Source organism: Nycticebus coucang, chromosome 16 (genome assembly GCF_027406575.1).
Source record: "Nycticebus coucang isolate mNycCou1 chromosome 16, mNycCou1.pri, whole genome shotgun sequence".
Taxonomy (NCBI): domain Eukaryota; kingdom Metazoa; phylum Chordata; class Mammalia; order Primates; family Lorisidae; genus Nycticebus; species Nycticebus coucang.
In genome coordinates, this window is record NC_069795.1 from 15,769,513 (window position 1) to 15,791,586 (window position 22,074).

Here is a 22,074-nt window from a genome sequence, read left to right on the forward strand (position 1 = left end):
CCAAACACTAAAATTTAAGATAACCCAGGTGAGTAACAAAGCGGAAGCGATAGGTAGAGATTCAAACCCAGCACATGGAGAAGGCATGCTCTTTCCACTGCATTGCTCGGCCTCCTGGCCAAATGTACCCGTTCAACAGATGCTCATGGTACAAATAACCGAAAATATAGTGTAATTCTTCAGGATGTTCATGTTTCATACACTTCTGGCAAGTTTGTTAAAGTGAGGAGGAGGAGGAGGAGAATCCTCTGAGGTAAACAGAGATCTGAGTTCTCCTTTACGCACTGCGTAAGTAAAACTCAAATAAACGAGGCTGCCAAAAGCCACCCGAGGTTTGAAGAGTAACGCTCTCTGGAGCCAGTATTTTTTATTTCATGTATTGCCAAAGATTCAATATGAGTTCTGTGAAGGGCTAACTACTGTGATTTTTATTTTTTTAATGATGTTGATGCAGAACAGTAGCTCCCTCAAAAGATATCCGTGTCCTAATCCCTGGAAACTCTCCAGGTTACTTTCTATGGCAAAAAGGACTTTGCATATCTGATTAAATTAAGGATTTTTGAGATGGAGAGATTATCCTGGTGTATCCAGGTAAGCTCTAAATGCAATCACAAGCTCCTCATAAGAGAAAGAGAGAGGGAACTCTCAGACAGAAGAAGAGGGGGAGCGGTGGGACCACAGAGGCAGAAATAAGAGTGAGGCACCCACAGACCAGGAGCAGATGTGTGGACAGCTGCCAGAAACAGAAAGCCGCACAGAAGACCATCTCCCAGAGCCCTGGAGAGAGCAGGGCCCTGCTGACACTGGTATTGATCTTGGACTGCTGGCTTCCAGAACTATGCGAGAATAAATTTCTGTGGTTTTAAGCCACCAAGTTTGTGATTATTTGCTATAGAAGCCATAAGAAATTACCACACCCAAATGACATTAGAAGGCCCAAATCATAAACACCTGAAAAATTTAGCAACACTTCATTGGACAATGTCCTTGTCACAGAAAAAATAAATAAAAGGAGGGTGCATTTCCCTCCAGCAATATCTTGAAGGGAATGTGGATTGACCTTGAAAAACAGAATGTTAAAACCTCCCAGACACTGTTTACTCCATGTGCAGACTACTTTACAGTAATTCTTTCCATACCATCCATTTACATCACCACCATTACAGGTCTGACTGGTGGTAAGATGTTAGAACTGACCAAATAAATGGTCCCGAATAAAAATGGAGAAGCACTCTGCTACTGAGCCGCTGAACCAATGCAATGGTTTATAACAGCAGGATGAAACCAAATAATTGGATATTGTGATGAATTTGAGGTGTTACAATTTTGATGGCTTTAGTATGATGATAAGTGTTAAACAGTAACACCACCCCATTCCTTTTGGTCCACAGGCTCGATGGGATGGCTTGACTGGGCGTATCACCTTCAATAAAACCAATGGCTTGAGGAAGGATTTTGATCTGGACATTATTAGTCTCAAAGAAGAAGGAACTGAAAAGGTAACCTCCTCAATAATAAATATTTGTTTACAAATCAATAAACGTAAATAAATAGAATCGCTCAAGCACTTTTGCTATATTGAACAGACAAATGAGAGACTGATAAAGTGAGTCTCTCAGCAGGTTCACTTGCAGCCAGTTTCCTGACTGTCCCTCATTTGCAGACATTGACATGATAGATTCTTAAATTGCATGTGTTTCTAATAGCAATGCTAACTACTGCTTGCTTTAGATATTAAGTGTGCATATGTTATTACATATTTAAGCTTGTGGTTGAGTATCATTAGGCCCATATATCAAGGTTTTAAGAAACTGAGTTTAGACTTGGAGAATTAGAAGCTGTCCATGGTTCGTCTATGGAATGGTATCCAAGGGTTACTCAATAATTAATTTTAATTGCACATGGCACTCCATTTTAAGATTGGTGACAGGGGGACAGAGAAAGTAGGATACAAGAGGCTTACTGAAATAAATTAACTTTGCATTCTTAATTTTAGGAAAAATGTATTTTAATGTTGGATTCTCATTTCCTCATGTAGGATTATTTTAGTTGTAACTCAGTCGCTCTAAGTTTAACGTTCTATTTTAGTTACTATTTAGAGTAACACAAATGTTTATTATTTAAACGATAATGATAAAAGAATTAGGCTTCTCAGTATATTTTAGTATACCAATTTTAGTATTCATGAGTATAAATTGGAATTAACACTTACAGTGTGGGGCAGCACCTGTGGCTCAGTGGGTAGAGCACTGACCCCATATACCAAGGGTGGCGTGTTTGAACCCAGCCTCGGCCGAACTGCAACAACAACAAAAAAAATAGCCAGGTGTTGTGGAGGGTGCCTGTGGTACCAGCTACTCGGTAAGCTGAAGCAGGAGAATTGCTTAAGCCCAAGAGCTGGAGGTTGCTGTGAGCTGTGATGCCACAGCACTCTACTGAGGGCGACAAAATAAAAGATTTTGCCCTTTAGAGCCCTCAAGAAAAAAAATTGAAACCCCCAAAACAATTAGCTATCCACCAAAATTCTATAATCCAACATTTTATTCCACTGTAGTTAACAAGACAGTGTGCTAAGGTTAAGAATGGCTTCGGGAACAATCGATTGCTTACTTAATTAGAAATAGCAGGGGTGATTTTTAAGATGAAGTAAGGTTTTCGTTTCTATTTTGTTGCTTTTGTTAACTGGAGCACGTTTTCATTTTGGTCTCCTAACTACCCCTCCCTGCAAAAAAAAAAAAAAAAAAAGCATTAATTGAAAGAAGGATTAATTAGGCTGACTGTAATAGAAAGTGGCCACTGGTGTGAAATGTGTGAGGAAGATAATTAGTTTGCAGCTTTGAGAACACACACTGTGCAGGGTCCCCATTTCTGAGGCACCCCCTCTCCCTGCCCCTCTCTGGCTTCTTCTCCAGTGTGGTTTGTTCCTCTGTTATTTTAATCTCTTCTGCCAGAGCACGAGGCAATGCCCAGCATCCATAATGGGATACGGGATTTGGGCTGGAGGGAACCAAGATACTTGTTATGGTCTAAAAGCCTATAAGGTTTTTTTTTTTAGGAAAATGTCTGCTCCTTGAAGCAAGCATCTTTCTCCTTCCCTCCCCTCCTCTTAATGTATATAGCACTGAAGGGGGAAGAAAAGCTGTTAAGGAAACATCTTTTTGGCTCAGATGGATGATGAAATAGATGGAGCTATTGTTATGCTTTTAGAGCTATTTATACACTGCAATATTATGCACACTCTATTGGTGTTTTTCCATCAAAGGCAAAATCGAATTAGATGAAAGTGTTTTCTGCTTGTTTCTCTTCTCTTTATTGTTTGCAATAACTTTTCTCACTCCAGGTGACTTGGGCGCACTTCCTGAGAAGGCTGATTGGGCCTTCAGGCAGTAGGGGAAGCCAAGCCGTCTCTCTCGGGGGAGGAAATGCCCAGGGTTCTCATGTCAGCCTCTCTCGGGGTCAATAGGGAAAATTATTAGGAAAAATACCCATTTCTCACTTTCACTCGAGTTTCTACTGCTGAGAAGCCCATAATCAAACAATAAGTCATCAAGCGAGCTCTATTTTTTTGCTTAGGATTAATGCGTGTGTACATGTGTGGGCAGCGGTGTGGATCGATCGATGGGTTGGTTAGTTGATCGATGTTAGTTACAAACCCCTAACCAAGTTTTCTTAAGGAATGGGGAAGACCCCAACACTGTGGCATGGCTTTAAGTATTTTTTTCTTTTTTTGGCCAATGAAAGGAAGAGTGAAAATCAAGTCTTACCATCAAATACCTTTTGGGATACCCAAGTCCTCATCCATCCCTTTATTGTACCTGTTACCAGGCTTTCTATTAAGATTCAAAATTCCAGACAGTGGGTGGGAATGTAACACTCTAAGCATTCACACGCCATGATACCTTTTGGGTTCCATGCTCTGTTTTAATGAAGTGCTATTTTTTATTTTTCCCTCTGAAAACCAAGGCTGCTGGCGAAGTGCCTAAACACTTGTATAAAGTGTGGAAGAAGGTTTGTACTCTGACAACAACTGCAGGAAACCTGGGGGTGTGGTGAGGAATGTCACTGGAAAAGCTTTCATCCTTCCAATTTTGCCAGACCAATAGTTCTCCAATTGCAATTTAGAGATGAGATTCTATGTAAAGGGGTGGGGGGATGACTGAATATGTTCTCTTTCAACATTACCCATGAATTGAAAACAGACTTGGAATGGATTAAATAACGATTGTCTATATATTTCCTCCTAGATTACTTTTGTTTATCCCAGCCAGGCAGGATCAGTCTCTGTTAGGATTGAAAGTAGGTAACTACAATAGAAGCAAACATTAGCCTGTTACACTCCTTCTCAATCACTAAATATTTTCCCTGAGGGGCATGAAAACAGCAATGCATTTGCTCTCCTAGGCTAGTCAGATAAGCTACTGCCTCAGAAGCTAGGGCATCTCCGTCAATGTCATCACGGCAAATATGAGCCATTTTCAGAAATTCCTTTTTCTCACGAACTATCTTGTTTTGCACTATCAGAACATACTGTCTTGCAATTTGTTTTAGAACCACACTTTCTAGAGATAAAAAAAAAAAAAAATTAGAGACCCTGGAAGGGAAATGAAATTATCTTGTAAATTGTAACACCCACTATTTCATAGTATTTTATTTTACAGTATCATGCTGCCAATGAATATGTGTGGATTTATATAAGCAAGTGTTAGACATTAAAAATAGTTGGATTGGAAAAGGTCCCAGCGATAGGGAAACATTTTCTTTCAGGCTCTCGCTCTCTCTCTTTCTCTCTCTCTCCTCTCAGACTACTCACTAAAAAACATGTGGATTGATGAGTAGACTTTAAATTACTTCAGGTTGTTCAACTTGAACAATTTTGTCAGACTTACTTTCCTCTTTCAAATTAGCAGCTCAGTCACAGAAAGTGTAACAGTTTCTCCCTGTAGCCACAAAGCTTGTCTCCTTCTTGGTAGTACTCAGTAGCAGTCCTTAAAAATGACCTCCTTTTAAGTTTTAAAAAAACACAAGTTTAATAACCTGTTTTAATCTTCAGTGAGTCAGGCCCTGATTTCTAGCACAGAGGACCTATTCAGACCTAGCAAACACATTGCAATTTCCCAAGAAAACTCCATCTTAAAAGAGAAGGCTTCACCTTCACCAAAAGCTATCCTCAACACTCTGACTCTTATTGAATACTCATTTGAAATTCTTCTCCAAACAGGGAAGAATTAAAACTAAAATATGTGTTAATAAGGCTCATACTACAGGAAACAGATATATCTTTATTGTTCATTTAGTGATTTTGGCTTTTGAGTTCATGTGAATCACTGTCTAGGTTCGGAAGATACTCACAGCTACTACAGTCACTCTCTGAATGCCCTTTTGTTGCATCCCTCTAAAAAAAATGTTTGCTTAATGTCACTTGGGCACTCATTTTAAAATGCTTTTCTCAGTTGTCCTAGATAACAAATGGCTGCTCTCTCATGTCAGCTTACAAAGTGAACAAAGTCAGGGCCAGACAATTTAGCCTTTGAGTGTTCCTCCCCACAAATAATTGATCCGCCCTGCACCGCTTCTCACTGGTAAAGTACTGCTGTCTGCTTTCACTATATAGTTTGAAAACTGAGGTTCTGCTTCCTGGAGGCACTCCGCTAAAGTCATAGAACAAAACCAAAGTAGCAAACGTCCAGGCATCTGGTTAACCGTATTCCTTCCCCCAGCACACATGAATCACCAGCCCTGACTTCTGCAGAAGGAGACATTCATGCTGACAATCCATTCATTTACTTCAATTAACAGACAAAGCCACTTCACTACTGAGGTTTAAAAGACACGCCACACGCACGTGCTTTCTGTTGTGCTGAGTACAGGTTTGGCAGCAGAAGACTGAGATCATTCAAACTGCCTATGTATATGGTCCACTTCTCATGAATAGCCTGACCTATGTTAAGTTTTTTTATGGTCTCCCAGTCTACGTTTGAAGGATCTTCTGTTGTATTTACAGGAAGGGAAAATAAAAGTTACCCTTTTCTCATTTTAAGGAAGAAAATCTACCCTGAATGGGACTCGGGGATAGAGGTTTGAATCAGCAGCAGCAAGGAGCTCTTGCCTTCTGCACTTTCAGTGGAGTTGGCAAAAGAAATCAAACAGTGAGGCATATTTGTTTAAGTTTTATTCTAAAAGATAATGGTGTTTCTAGGCCATTCAACACTATTGTTTTCAAATATTAGTGTAGCTCTTTTAAACCCTTGACATTAATTAAAATGAGTTAAGGAAAACACATTCTATTAAACAAAGTGGCTGAAGATAGTTATTTTCTCCACCCCTTAATGCATACTTAATTAAAATTAGATTCCATTCACCTCAGTGCCTAAGTCAAGGTTTAATTAGAATTGCACTCAGGGCCTAGTTTATACGCAGTCTTTGGATGAATACCAATAGTCAGATGTAGTTAGCCTGAATTGTGTTTCCCAGAAGCAAGGGTCCCTGCCTCAAAAAAGTGGAAGAAGTGGAGGAAGTGGAAGGAAAGAGGAAAAAATGTTGCCCCCATTCCTAGGTATAAAGCCAGCCAAAGAAAACTGAAGCATCCTCAATCAAGAGATGTATAATGTGCATTCTCCGAGATAGTCATCACACTAGATTTGGAAGCACTGAATGGTTATTAAGGGTACCGGCCTACAACCTAGTAAATACCTCTTTTCAGGAAGTATCACAATACTTGCAAATGCACAAAAGACCTCCATGCCCACATTTACCTAGACCTGTCTCTTTATTTCCCCAGTCATCTAACCCTAACAAAGTATAGAAAAAAGAATAAAACTGAAATAGTTTTATACTGATGTGTGAATGTGTAATAGTCCTTGAAACTTCCTCAAAGCATTTATGCCTCTAAAAGGAATACTTGTTAAGCTATATAAATTTTCAGCTGCTAAATTTAGGCAACGAATCAAAGTAAAGAATTAGAAAAGCAAAAAAGACAGAGCCTGACATTCCTGCACGTCTTCCCTTTGGTGGAATAAATTTAAGGGTTAAGCAGAGACTCGCCCTGTCCATCCCTGAGTATGTCCAAGTGTTAAGTGTTCCTAAACTGCCCCTGTTTTCATAGCTGTTTTACATTATTAGCTTCCAAATTAGGAAAAAAAAAAAACTATAATGATACCAAATTCTTTCACAACAGGGCCATCCTGAAGAAAATACTGGGGCCATCATTTGGATGTCTTTTATTGTTAACCTACATGCAGCTAGCTCTTAACACACACCAACACTTCCACATACAACATCTCATTTGCTCTACTCTTTATCTCCATAGCATAGCTCATACTTAGAAAACCAAAGCTCAGAAAGGTTAATATCTTATCTAAAGACGCACAGGTAGGAGACCCACTTGCACACCTCTGCGTGAGGCTGGCCGTAAAAGTCTGCAGAAGGATTCAGACAAATAGCTCAGTTCCCTAATGTTCCTCTCCTGGGCCCCACAGAGCTTAAACAAATCAATATAATTCTTCAGGGCTTAATAGAACAGGAGTGACTTGGTCACTGGAGAAAACTGTGGGTTGTAAATTTTAAAAAGAATAATAGACTTTACTGAATGCCACGGTTTGTTCTGTGAGAGAAGGTCAGTGAGCAATGAAGCTGAATGCCCTCACTGAAGGAGTTCATATTCAAGTGGGCAGAGAAGACAGGTAAACAGCAACAACAGAAGATGCGAGGTCCTGTGATGGAGGTGTGGACACCGCCCTAGGAGGGTCCCCCAGAGGCCTCCCCTGCCTCACATCAGCCCCTCATGAGGACAGGCCCAGGACTTACACTACTTCTCATCTGTGCTTCCTTCCATGTAGCTTTCCCTTTTTGACACCCAGTCTTTCCACCATATCCTTTGCTCCTTCCATCCCATTATTTATAAAATTTAAAGAAACTAGTGTCACGTTTGCCGCAGAAGGTTTGTATCAGTAAAATGTAAGCTCCACACAAGCAGAAATTCTTGTCTATTTTGTTTTTGCTTTGTCCTCCAGTGCCCAGAATAGTGGCTGGGTACCCAAGTGTGTGCTCCATAAATGTATAATGAAAGAAAAATCTGGTATTCATTTAAGAATCCTTAAGTATCTTTAATTTAAAAAAGAACCATGAGCTTAATAAAGTAAAAACTAAAAGACTTTTTCATCATACCCCCAAGCGTGCAGATTTCTCCTATGTCACCTCCACACTCATTCTTCCCTCCTCCGTCCCCCCACCTGGAATAGCTCCCATCGCAGTTCTCTGGTGTCCCAAACTGTGAGCTTCTGTGCCCATCCCTGGCATAGCAGGGGCCTCCTTTAAGGTTTATGCAACACTGACAGCCAGCAGCCTCTGATCTATTGTGTTCTGTGCAGATTGGGATTTGGAATTCCAACAGTGGGCTCAACATGACGGACGGCAACAAGGACAGGTCCAGCAATGTCACTGATTCACTGGCTAACCGGACGCTCGTCGTCACCACCATCCTGGTGAGTTGGCTTTGTGGAGTCCTGGGTGTCTTGCCTAGACTCTCAGGCTAGATGCTGAAGGAATCTTCAACTGTCTCTTTCATGCCCTCAGTCTGTCTGTACATGCCTATTTTAAAATGGGACACTAAAAGCCAATACTTAGAATAGAGTTGAATTCCGAGCAGCATTGTCCAGAAGATTCTCCACCTTCAATCCATGCTCAGCCCAGCCCTGCCCCACTCTCTGTTCCCATCCAGCTGTTCCTTGCTCTCTAGCTACTTCTGCGTTTCTGGCATGAGAGATCTCTGGCAAGGCACCAGGGAAGTAGGAGAAGAGAAGTTAAGACAAGTTCTTCCCCCATCCCCTCCCAAAAGCCACCCAGTGGTTTTGTCAGAGCCTCTGGCCTTCCACAATCGCCCCTGACCTATTAATGACTTCCCTCCTGGGGCCCAGCTGCTCTGGGCTCCAGGAGAACTCCTACCTCAGGCCTGGGCAATAATGAAGGCTATTTGCTGTTTGCCTACACCTTGCCCCTACATCTCACCCCCACTCCTTGGCTCCCTATGCTCTGCTGACCCCTCTGTAAATAGAGGGGCTGCGTAGGGCTTGTCAAAAGTCCAGCCTCATTTTGGAACACTGGTAACACCCCATCCAGCCACTGGACACCTATCGGTTGTTAAACTCCTCCTTTTCCTTTCCCAAGGGGATTTGGGCAGGGATAGAGACCTCTCTGAAATCTTCACTTGCAGACCTGCCTGCCTTATTTCAGTGCATAATGTCTAATCCATTTATTTTTGAAATCATAAACTTAGTAGAATTGTTCATGTAAAGTAAAAACACTTGTTTTTCTGGTCACTGCTTTCTCTGAAACTGTCTTACGGAAATACAAAGTTTTCTATTGTATTTGCATGACCCAACTGTCCGTTTATTTGAGGATAAACCTACATGGTAAGAATATATCAGCAGTTGAGTAACCCTTAAAATTTTATAAAACAAAATGAACTTTCATTTAGTCAGGTGAGAGTAAGCTTATATATAGATCCACGAAAGTAAAGGAGTATTCCTTTTTATAGGATAGGGATTTATCACGGAAGTACATTAGCAAAGAATTGACAGACATAAGATTTGGGGTAATTTCAAATAAGAAAATGAAACCACTGATAAGGAAAGAAAATGGAGAAGTGACCTTTGAAATAGGCTATCCTGAAGGAAATCAACCAAAATACCTAGATTGTAAGCAAATGGTGAGTATGAGATGGGATTTAGATGAGCAAATGAGAATGGTCAGTAGATGGAAAGTTTCAGGAATGAGAGGAGATATTTGGTGACTTAGATTTCTCTTTCTTAAGGTGAGGCTCTTAGACAAAAGCCAAGAAGGAACAAGATTTGTGCAAAGGAAGCTTGGGTGTGGGCATAGCAGGTGGACAGGCGTCTGGACCCTCATGACCCTCTCAGTCTTTCCCTCTTCTCCGACTCAAAGTTTAAAGGAGGCTGTGTGTCCATCACACTGTTCACTCACAGCTCCACGCTCAGTGGGAAGAAAAGAAAAAATAATATGTGAAGTGTTCAGTATTTGCGGAAGATATAGATAGGAAAGTTAGTGACTGACTCCGCAAAATCATTTTCAAATATTTTATATCTTCATGGTGCTGACGGAGTCAGTTCTTCCTTTCATGATAACAGGGTTTTCATGTTTGGTTTGCATCATTTAGGAAGAGCCCTATGTGATGTACAGGAAATCAGATAAGCCCCTGTACGGAAATGAAAGATTTGAAGGATATTGCCTGGATCTGTTGAAAGAATTATCAAACATCCTGGGTTTCATTTATGATGTTAAACTAGTCCCCGATGGCAAATATGGGGCCCAGAATGACAAAGGAGAGTGGAATGGAATGGTTAAGGAACTCATAGATCACGTAAGTAAAAATGTGTCTAATGTATTCTTAAAAATGCCTACGAAGGGCAAGAAAAGGAAGACAGGAAAGATGGTATCAGAAGAAATGTTTCTTTTTTGTGAATCATAAAGTTTTTCCTTTCAAAAAAAAACAAAAACCAAAAGAAAAGTAGAAAACAATCTAGAAATGGAATTGGCCTACTTAGAAAAGCAAGTGTGGGGGCGGCGCCTGTGGCTCAGTGAGTAGGGCGCCGGCCCCATATACCGAGGGTGGCGGGTTCAAACCCAGCCCCGGCCAAACTGCAACCAAAAAATAGCCGGGCGTTGTGGCAGGTGCCTGTAGTCCCAGCTACTCGGGAGGCTGAGGCAAAAGAATCACTTAAGCCCAGGAGTTGGAGGTTGCTATGAGCTGTGTGATGCCACGGCACTCTACCGAGGGCCATAAAGTGAGACCCTGTCTCTACAAAAAAAAAAAAAAAAAAGAAAAAAGAAAAGCAAATGTGGATGCAAATTGATGATAAAAATGTATGGGTCCATCCTTTATACTGAAGAATGAACCCGAATGATTTTTAAATTAAATTAAGGATCCTGAAGTCTTCAGTTCAGAACAAAATCTCCTGCTGTCAACTAATATTACGACCAAGGTGCTTATTTCTTCTTTGTCTCATATGCCTTTTTAAAGATATCCCTTTGCATTTTTTCTTTCATTTCATTCCAAAATAATGAATATGTTGTATCTGTGTGTGTTTTATACTTTCCAGTTTTTCTTTTTTGATAAATGTCATAGTATTTCATAAACGTAAGTATGTAAATGGACTGTTTTTGTATGAAAGGCAATCACCACAGAAGCTTCTTGTGTGAGAAGCATTTGGAGTTGAGAACAAGGAATCAGGGGTACCCAGGAATGGTTCAGACATTTGCAAAGAAGCTAAATTAACCTGATAGTTTTGGACTTGCTTTACAGAAGGCTGACCTGGCAGTGGCTCCTCTAACCATCACCTATGTGAGGGAGAAAGTCATCGACTTCTCTAAGCCATTCATGACCCTGGGCATCAGCATTCTCTACCGGAAGCCCAATGGCACCAACCCAGGCGTCTTCTCCTTCCTCAACCCCTTGTCTCCAGATATTTGGATGTATGTGCTCTTAGCCTGCCTGGGAGTCAGTTGTGTGCTCTTTGTGATTGCTAGGTAAGTTCAAGAACTACTGAGTTCACAACAGGTGTGGGTCAGCCCCAGATTTCTGTATATTCTCGAGGTGGACAAAAACTAAGACCTTTAAAATGCACTTTTAGTTTTGCTTAATGTTCTATTCTCTCTAGGTTTTCACATAAGAGTCAGTAAATTAGTATCTTTTAATTATTTATAAAGCTACTTTTGAAAGGGAGTAAGAAGAAATTTTTAATATTAGTTAAATTTTATCAATTTCCAAGCAAAATGATATGGTTCCCTACCCATTTTCCCTGAGTTATATTACAACAAAATCAATGGCTCAATGTTTTAATAGGAATAGTAAATTGATATCATGATATTTGACCCTTGTAATATTTGAATATGCAGAACAGAGAAAAAGTTAGCTAGGAATTGTCATAGCAAATAAAGAAACATTGGAATAAAAAGTTCATGAAATCCTGAGGGATAAAGAAAACACTTTGAAAATGCTATGAAATTTATTTTTACAAACATTAGAGAGTTAACAGAAATATACCAGATATAAAGCTTAAAGGAAAGTTTGTTTCCATTTAGCATCTAGAGGCACGACATCTTTACCTCACACTACTACTAGTAAGATGGCTCGGTTGAGAATTAATTTTTTGAGATTGAATTCTATATTTAGTCATACTGCTGTACACAATTCTTCAAAGGATTTGATACCTTGTGGTAGATTATATTTTCTAAATAACTTTGATGCTGAATTTGAAACAGCTGTTCTAGCTTTCTGTTGGCTTAAACATTTGCTATCCTTAGATAAATCATATTTAAAAAATTGCTTTTGGATTTTCCCTACTTGTTTTCAATCTTTTCACCTTTCAACAAAACTCAGTGAACTTTCTCCCTAATCAATTTTTGTTTTCCCTCTAGGAAGTTCTAAGAGAAATATTTCTTCATGCTAGCTCTGTGTCACTGTCCACTGTCTGGCTATGATTAATGCCAGGTAACTTTTTCCCTGTGTAATTATAAAGAAAGCTTGGAAAAATAACCCAGAGTGAAAAGGTCTTAAAGATTTCCAAGGCAGACACGATCAAACTGAATAAATGTGTGGTCTCACATGTGGGGATTTACATATTCAATAGGAAGCGAATGTTTTGAAATTCTCCACAATTTATAAAGTGTAACATTACTAAATCTAAGATTTTATACCTTTAAATAGTGACCAAAGCTCTCTTCCCATATGCCTGACTTCAGAAAATAAAATATTAACAGGTATATGGTGACATTATCCTTTAATGGACTAATACTCTATATTGGTGGTTCTCAACTGGGACAGATTTTTGTCCCCCAGGGAATATCTAGAAATGTCTGAAAATATCTTTTTAGGTTGTCATGACTAGAGGTGGTGAGCACTGTTGGTATCAAATGGATGGTAACAAATGGAGTCCAAGAATACTGCTAAACATCACAAGGTGCGCATGAGGACCGACGCCCTCTCCCCCACAACCCCCAAACACACAAGGAGAAACTCTCCACTACAAGGGTCACTAGTGCCAAGGTTGAGAAACCACACTTGAAACTAATAAAGAAAATATTGGTTTGGAAATCAAATTTTAAAAAAGTAAAGTGTTCCCCTTTGGAAGTGTATTTCTCATTACTGGCTCCTAAGTAAAGTTGATGTTGCTCTGGAATAGCCAGTGAATAAATGACTATGCAGTACCATCTAACAAGCAGCCTGTGCCGGTTTGTAGTTATGTACCTCCGCCCTGAGGCCGACACCAGCTGGGTGATATTAGCATAATGCAAGGAGCACAGGGCAAAAGAAAAGTGCGTTTCCCTATTTGCCTGTATGTGGCTCTGTCTAGGTGGGGATGCTAATGAACAGACCAGACAAGACCTTGTTAATGAGCAAGTACATTATTTATTACAGTGACTGGAACAAAGTCAGTGAGAGAAAAAAACATGGCAGCAGCATGAACGTTCTCAGAGGCACCCGGGCTAGAAGTACCCGTTTACACTCCATCTTCTAAGATGCCATTAAATCACCTTACTTTTGTCATTGGAATATGTCAGATTAGTGTACATTCAGGAGTTTTCCTCTCCTGGTTTTGACCTTTACACCATAAGCTCTTGGGGACCCAGACCTCTACCTTTTCTGACTTTACACACTGTATTCCTAGTAAGTTGCCAGCAGCCCCACCCCCACCCCCCACCCCCACACACACACACTCACGCACGGATGCAGTCCACTCAGTCTTCCCCACCCTCCGACGGTACCATTTATAAAGCAGCCCTTCCTTAATTAGCTCATTCTCCTTGTCTCCCCTTCCATTACCCCCTTAGTAGGGAAGTGATGAATGCAAACTTGCAAATGGCATGGTGAATAAATATAGAAAAGATAAAAAATATAGAAAATAACTCTTTGCTGTTGGCAGGTGCACCGTCACGGAGACAGCACTCTAAACTGCATTCACCTTCTCTGCGCCTTTGAATCACCCCTGATTCTACTTTATAAAGCCACTAAGTGCACTTCAGAGGCAACTTCCCAAAACAAAATTCTAGTTGAATAAGTGCACCAATTCATTTTTATTTCCCACTATCACAGTTTGAGATCATGAACTCAAATCTCTCTTCAACCATAAGCTAAGATGCAAAATGATTTTTGGTTGCCATCTAAATAGTCTATAGTCAAATCTAGTGACATAGATATAAAAACAATTAATTTCATAATCATCTTTGGCTCCAGAGAGGCTTTTGAATTTACATTGTGAAGTATATTCTTTTTTGTTTTTTTAAAGGGGGAAAATAAAGCTCCAACAATGAGTCTAAGTTAATGCCCTCTCCAGGCAGATGTTCAAAAATGGCTCACTGAACTGAATCAAATTTATAAAGTTGTAGACTTTAAGGAGACAAACTAAGGAAAATAATATAAAATTTTTATTACCATGACTTTTAACAAGGTTGCATGTTGGGTTTTGGTTTTGTTGTTGACATTTTTTCCTACTTTTTGAAAAATATCTAACACTAAGGAATTATGTCAATCATAAACACAATTTTAAAAGACCAAATATCCTGGATAGCCTATCTGCTTACATTTTTTTAATTATGTTTTTCTTCTTAAAAGCGACCATTTTAAAAAAATTGGCATTTGGCAAAAGATATATAACAATCAAAGATGCTCTTGAAAGTAAATTCTAAGGTTGCAATACAAGCCCAGTCATTATATTAAACAGAGCCCTCTTCTATGAAAGATGAATGATTTCCTTCTCTTTAATGCAGCCTACTGTCTGTTCTCAGCCATAAAATGATAGTCCCTTAATTAGAAAACGTGGGAGTTAGGACTGTTTTATATCTTTCATGCTAGTACAAGCCTGGCATATATATACACATAAACCTCAAATGAGCCTTCCCATTCCAGCACAGGTGATGACTGTTCTATATGCAAGTTTTGACACAAGTTCTAAGCACATTTGTCGCTTTCTCTAACATTTTACTAAAGATCAGTATTGATTTCTTGGGAGTCATTTGGAAATAGCAGTTTCAGATTATCACTGGTATGGGTCACAAATTAATCTTTCCCCCAGACTTCCTAACGTTGAACTGCTGTCACACTGGCTACTGAAGCAGGCGTTAGGAAATCCGAGCTGAAATACCTACATCCAGGCAACAGGTGGATCTATTACATTATAAGAAGCCAGTGTCTTACAGAATAGTGTCATGTTATCGTTTAATATTCATCAGTCCTCCCATTCCCCAAGTCACTCAGATCCCAGAAGAGAAAGAACCTAAAAATATCTCTGCAGAGCAAGCAGAATCACATTGCTGTTTACACAGCTTTTGGCCATAAAAAAATTAGATTAATTGTTGACTTACAAGTGCAAAGTATGAAATATGGAAACAAGACCACGTTTAAAGCAGTCTTCCAAAGAGGGAAGAGGCAAGCTCATTGATCAGAGCATATCTGAGGGAGAAATATCAGCATATCCGGGGGCTGGTGTTTGCCAGGTTTTATGGTCTACTTGAAAAAAGAAAAAAAAAACTTCTCTTCAATGCATAAACCTCCTAATTTATTGCAATTAATATTTTTAAATTATTGTACAAGTGACAATGATACTGTTTAATGAACAGCATCTTTACTCTGCATACTGTTTCAATTAGTAGGTTCATTAATATTGGCATTCATTCCTTCAGCTCAGCAAACTACTACAGTTATAATAGTGCATAAATTCAAAACTTAATTATATTGTTCAAACACTAATTAAAATGTATTGGTGTGGCATTGTCAATTAAAGCTACATTCATAAGCTCAGTAGGACCCTGCACAGTACTCCCTGCAGACGGAAGAAGCCACAGTAATGAATTGGATACCATTATGGTGGGGTAACCTACCAGGCTGTTAGCCTGGTTCCTCTAAGACTCACTCAGGAGATGCTGTACACTTTCTAGAAAGTGTGCAGGGAGTTAGAGAATAGTTTTGCATACAGAGGAACTGTCTGCCCAGTTCCTTCTGCATGATTCATAGTATGCTCTGCCCTCCACTGCTGGTAACGTATTCACCGTAAGCCCATCTCTCCCTGTAGTATCAGCAGCCTGCTATTGTTTACTGCTGAAACCTTATGGCTGGCAAGTGCTCCATATGTTCTCACTGGCTTTACGGTGTTTTAACATTACTCTAATACTCTCACCTGCATTAAAAGGACCCAATGGCAAATGGCGAAGCTTCCAGTGCTAAGAATTACTGCAATTTAAATCATTTCCAGATCTCTTTGGAAAAAAAAATAGTACCACTTGGCAAGACAGCCGCCCCAGTGACCACAGAGCAGGGCTGTCCTCTGGGCTACACAGGGCAGAGAGATGCTTAGAAAGTAGAGAAAAAAACAAAAGTGTGTTCAGTTCCACAGAATTCATTTTCTGCAAATTGTCATTGATACCTGGATTCCCTTCTCTTTACAAATAAGGACATGGAGACCAGAGAGATTGAGCAACATGTTCAAGGTCGACTTCAAGACTACAGTTACTTTTCTAGAAAATTTTACTGCCTATGGCTCACCACCTTGCAGGTAGAGCTATGGGGTAATGCCGTAGAGAAGAACATTTTTCTTACCTAAGCACTACTGGTGATTAAGTTACCACAGACCATAGTTCTGAAAACAATTATGTTAAAAACAAATCAAGAGGAAATGACAAGGTGAGGAGTTAATCCTACTAGGCCACTAAGCCTGGGCAGTGAGACTTCCAAACTCAATTTCTTTTCTTCATTTAAGAAATAGAATATTTTCCCGTGCATTATCCTAAACGTATCCAACACATCCCAAATCCAGTTCTTGTTTTTGTTCCCTAATCGTTTTAGCCTTACACCAGCCCCTTGGATGCATGGTGAACTTACTGGACCACTTGGACTCCTGCTCAGCACCGGCTCATAGAAACCCCTTAGAGGCAAGCCGCCCTCTTCCTGGGTCTCCCACAGGACCCAGCAACATCGACTTTGTAGCTCCTATGCAGCAAAGTGTGTGTCTGTCGCTCTCATTGCTACTTGGTGGGGTAAATGCTTGGGACGAGTAAACCTTTCTTTGCAGTTCATCTAGTTGTTCAGTAAAATGAAAACTGGAAACTCAGAAGAATTCTATAGACATAGATCTGAGGAGAACCGTTCCAGCTCACCAATGGCTTTGCCTAGAAATAAGAATTCTGGTAAATACTAACAGCTCAAGGCTCTTTGCACTCGGCCCGCCACAGCTGTAAGTGTGTGAATATGGCTTTTCCTCTTTGGTCTGAAGCATTCAGCATTCACTGTTGAAGTCTCTGCACTGCTGAGCACGTTTTGTCCCGCCTCATGTGTTTCCCTGACATTTACAGACTGTTTCTGTTAACTACCGCAGGTTTACACCCTATGAGTGGTATAACCCCCATCCGTGCAACCCCGACTCAGATGTGGTGGAAAACAATTTTACTTTACTAAACAGTTTCTGGTTTGGAGTTGGAGCTCTCATGCAGCAAGGTATACCGGTTGCCCATCTTTGTCACACGCATCCCACAGTCTGCTGACAGGCTTTTATGCTGGTAAACTCCACCATGAAATTAGAAAGTAGGCTCAAATAACATCTCAGGAATTAAAAAAAAAAAAAAAGCAACTGACATTCTCGCCAGTTATGAAGACAAAGAAAAAGCAAAAAAAAAAAAGAAAGAAAGAAAAGAAAAATGAACTGAATGGAACTCCCTTGCTACATATCTAAAACACTTTTATCAAGTAGTGAGTACAAATTTTCCTGTGGGTAGCAAAGGATACAGTATCTTAGAAATTGTTTATTAACTTGTATAGATGGAGAAGTCATTGTTCTCCTTTTTGGCCATAACTCTTCAGAGGTTTGAAAGGAGTGACATTTAAATCCTTTGAAGATTAAAATAACTTAAATTCCTCCAACCATTGACAGTAGAACTTCCGCCTAATTCCCACTCTGACAAACCCTATTGAGATTCACCTCAGCTTCCCAGAACTATTTTATACTCTCCCTCCATAGGTAACCATAGCAACAATAAACTGTAGGGGTTGGGAAAATAAAATTCAACTGTAGAAATGTAATCTATTTTATACATCTTCTATGACTTGGGGAATTTTGGTTTGGTTGGGGGAAGAAATTGTTTTAACTTTTGGCAAAAATCCATCTCTCTTGTGCATTTTCTTCTGCTTTGACTCCAGCCATATGGAATAGAAAAGCTTCTAAGATGAAATGCATGAATTCAAAAAAATCATAAGTCACACATGCTGTTGTGTTGGGGATATCTGCTCATTTGACTATCAGCTGCAAAATAAATTGGCAAAAGAAAATTCAACTGGGATACACATTAAATGTGTTTGCTATCTGGGGCTGAACCCTACGGTTTCTCATTAGGGAGCAGTTATCACACTACCTGAAATGTTTATATTGTGGGTCTTCAAATTAGAGAGAGTCTGTAGTATGGAAATGCCAAATAGTTGAAGAAAGTGGCAAATCATCTGTTACACAATTAAGCCCAGTTTCTGTGGTTACACAGGTATAGACGTCAATTGATTCACAAGAAATCACTTGCATAAAGTATAGCACACAGCCATAAATCCTGCAAGAAATTCCATTAGAAGCCATCTACTCCTTAACCAATGCATTTAATTTTTAGAATATTTATCTTGAGAAAAATTACTTTAAGAGTGAAGGAGACACCCCTCCTTACATCTTACTGTCTCCAGTCTTTAGACTAGAAAAATATATATTTACTTTCCATGGCCTGGAACAGGTTTGGAAGAGACATGACCCAACCGCTTCTGTCATGGGAATACACCTGTCCCCAGAACTTCTCTTTCATCTTCTACCTGTTTGGAGTTTACCATCATCCACAGCAAACTGTGGGATGCAGTGTCTGTTAGTTACCACTACCTTGGGTACATGACAGTCAGCCCCAACCAGACTCTGCTTGTCTTTCAAGAAGTGTACAAATATTTGTCAGGGACAACAGATGTTTCCATGTACAAACTTGTGGTGCTTGTGACTGTTAGTGCATCTGTCCTTAGCATGTGGCCTCCAACATGCGATCCTCTCTGCGCTCTTTCTTGGTAGTGGAACCTTGTCACTGTACTCAATTGGAAACCATTTTATTGAACTTTTTCTCTAATGTGATGCTCAGACTTTCTCTTTTCTGCAGAGCGTGAGCAAAGTCTGGATCAGGATTGGCTGTCATGTCTGCCATAAAAGGCACTAAAGAGACTTCAGCAAGGACTGTCTCATCCTGAGTATTTTCTAATGGTGTTTGCTCTACATTTATTGCTTGCATAACTTCATCCTTTAGGGTGCTGAATTTACACAAATTATCTTTACTTGAGAGAAGCCATTTACAAGTATAACAGTTAACACTGAGAGTCATGAAGTTCACAAAATTATGTGGAAATTGAAAACATTAAGAAAGATTGAGAAATCTAATTAATACCAGCTACCAAGAGTTTAAAATGTAATCTCAGTAGGTTTCTATTAATATTTTTATTAAATTTCCAAGGTGACATCCTCCAAAAATATAAACATGTACTTTAAAGTATGAGAGATGGAAATTTATATTTTTATGTTTCAACAGTTGGTTATTCATCTGCCTGTCCACTTTTACAGTCATATAATACATAATTACATAAATGTATAAATAAGCTAAAACCTTATCTTTGTATAACTGCAACCAAATAACATAAGAATAAATTTATGGCAGAAATTCTGTACCTATCAGCTAAGAAAAATATATCTCTTAACTGTGTTATTTATTCCCCATGGCTATTTTACAAAATAAATGGCATTTTAACCATAACCAACCAAGGAGCTAAAATAATATCACATTGCCATGAGGCTGCTAGATCAATTAAGTACGAAACTATGAAACAACCTTGGGCATTAAACACACACCCAAAGGCATTTAAATCCCATTAAACCACAGTATTAAAACAACAGCAACAACTATTCCACTAAATCCTTGGAGGCAATTTAATGGAAACTATTATAAATCTGTATAATATTACACACTCAAATTCAAACAAACAACAGAAGAAAATACAAACAGCACTCAAACCATTTACCTCATTAAAAAAGAATAAAGCCCAAAGATCTCTAATGGCATTAGGAGAATGTAGCTGTTAATTCCAAGTCCAGAAACTCTGCTAACCTTGATCTGCTTATCACTAGCCTTGAGCTGGCTTTGATTTCATGACAATGTGTGCATCTGTTAATAGATAAAACCTGAGCATAAACCTGTTTATTGGTAGATTGGTGAACTTCAGTTTTCCTTTCCATTTTAAGCCATTATTAGCTATAAAACTTTGAAACACCTTATTGGTATAGAAAATGGATCCTGTAGACCAGATATTAGATTTTCTGCTCTGTACTCTTTGGGATTTCAAATTTGGGATGTTTTCCTTCCACTTTATAACTGTTTATATAATCTTCAGGTTCCCATGGCTATTTTATGAAATAAATGGCATTCAGGGTCATGGAGGAAATGCTGAGTGCAGAACCAATGGTGAATTTCAGGCACATGGACTAGCCAAAATCCATTCATGAATCCATACAACTGTAGTGAACTCTAATTGTACTTCCCATCCCTTCTAATTCTGCTACTGAATTTATAGACGCCTACAGCTCATTTTGACCAAAATTGAGATATTACATTTCAAGATGTTTGCCTTTTGTGTAAGTAAACTTAGCTCATGAGCCCTTTCTTTTAGAGAGAGAGAATTTCTTGGTAAAGACATCAAATGCCTCTGTGTTATTTTTAAGAAATGATTATGAACCATCTGAGTGACATCTAAAATGTATTCTTACTCAGAAGGTCCTCTTCCCACCTAAGCAACAGCCGTCTTTAAAGTAAACTTAAGAAAGTGTTTTATTTATGAAAAAAATTATGCTTTTCAGGGAACGTATTCTTTTAGACAAATAAAAATCTGCATTCAAAAAAATAATTGAGATTGTAAAGGTAACAAAACAAAAAGTGATTCATCAATTGTCAAAGATGGCTGTATCTTACTTCATTTTATTTGTAAAATTCCAAAGTTTTATTAAAGTACATGTGATAAATGGCATGATATGTTTATCTTCTGAAGTTTTCCACATTCTCTTTTTTGAGACAGAGTCTCACTGTGTCACCGTGGCATCACCTCTCACAGCAACCTCAAACTCTTGGGCTTAAGTGATTCTCTTGCCTCAGCCTCCCAAGTAGCTGGGACTACAGGCGCCTGACACAATGCCTGACTATTTTTTGTTACAGTTGTCATTGTTGTTCAGCTGGCCTGGGTCGGGTTTGAACCCGCCACCCTCGGGTATGTGGCTGGTGCCGTAATCACTGTGCTACAGGCGTTGAGCCAGTTTTTCACATTCTTTAACATTAAATAGAAATAAGTTAGCATTTAAGACCTTTTCACAGTTATGTAAAGACCTAGCACGTGTATTTCCTACTACCAGATGCATTTACACAGCTAACGGTAATAAAGAACTATAAGTCTCAGAATTGACTTTTCCATTCTAAGCAATTAAAAATATTAAAATTTAGACACAGACTAGTTCAATGTTAAAACCATTTTAATACTATAAGTTATTGATAGTTTACATTTTAAGAAGTAGTAGTCATCAATTATTTGAAAAAGGGATCATTTAGGTTTTTCTCCGTTTTCCAGAAAATGCATTTATTTTATCTACATGCAAGATAGTAAGTCCTTGGTGCTCTTATCTTTCTGCAATAGTATTTAACCATAAGTCTCCCCTTTCCTTTGGACTCTGTTTAACATCCTTACTCTGATGATGCCATCACAGGATCAGAGCTGATGCCCAAAGCTCTATCGACCAGAATAGTTGGAGGGATATGGTGGTTTTTCACCCTAATCATCATTTCATCCTACACTGCCAATCTCGCTGCCTTCTTGACAGTAGAGAGAATGGAATCCCCCATAGATTCAGCAGATGATCTGGCAAAGCAAACCAAGATAGAATATGGGGCAGTCAGAGATGGATCAACGATGACCTTCTTCAAGGTAAGAGCCTGATAAAGTGTACCCAGCAGTTATTTTATACTAAG

General features: G+C 39.2%; 1 protein-coding gene across 3 annotated transcripts in view; it reads left to right on the forward strand.

Moving 5' to 3' along the window:
• The window catches only part of GRIK1 (glutamate ionotropic receptor kainate type subunit 1), a 398,514-nt gene that overhangs the window by 340,443 nt on the left and 35,997 nt on the right, over nucleotides 1-22,074 (forward strand). For all 3 annotated transcript variants that reach the window (XM_053565651.1, XM_053565649.1, XM_053565650.1), the window contains exons 8-13: nucleotides 1,392-1,499; nucleotides 8,367-8,480; nucleotides 10,172-10,375; nucleotides 11,318-11,541; nucleotides 17,382-17,500; nucleotides 21,813-22,030. In XM_053565651.1, coding sequence (XP_053421626.1) covers nucleotides 1,392-1,499; nucleotides 8,367-8,480; nucleotides 10,172-10,375; nucleotides 11,318-11,541; nucleotides 17,382-17,500; nucleotides 21,813-22,030 — 987 coding nt within the window. The remainder of the gene's footprint in view (nucleotides 1-1,391; nucleotides 1,500-8,366; nucleotides 8,481-10,171; nucleotides 10,376-11,317; nucleotides 11,542-17,381; nucleotides 17,501-21,812; nucleotides 22,031-22,074) is intronic.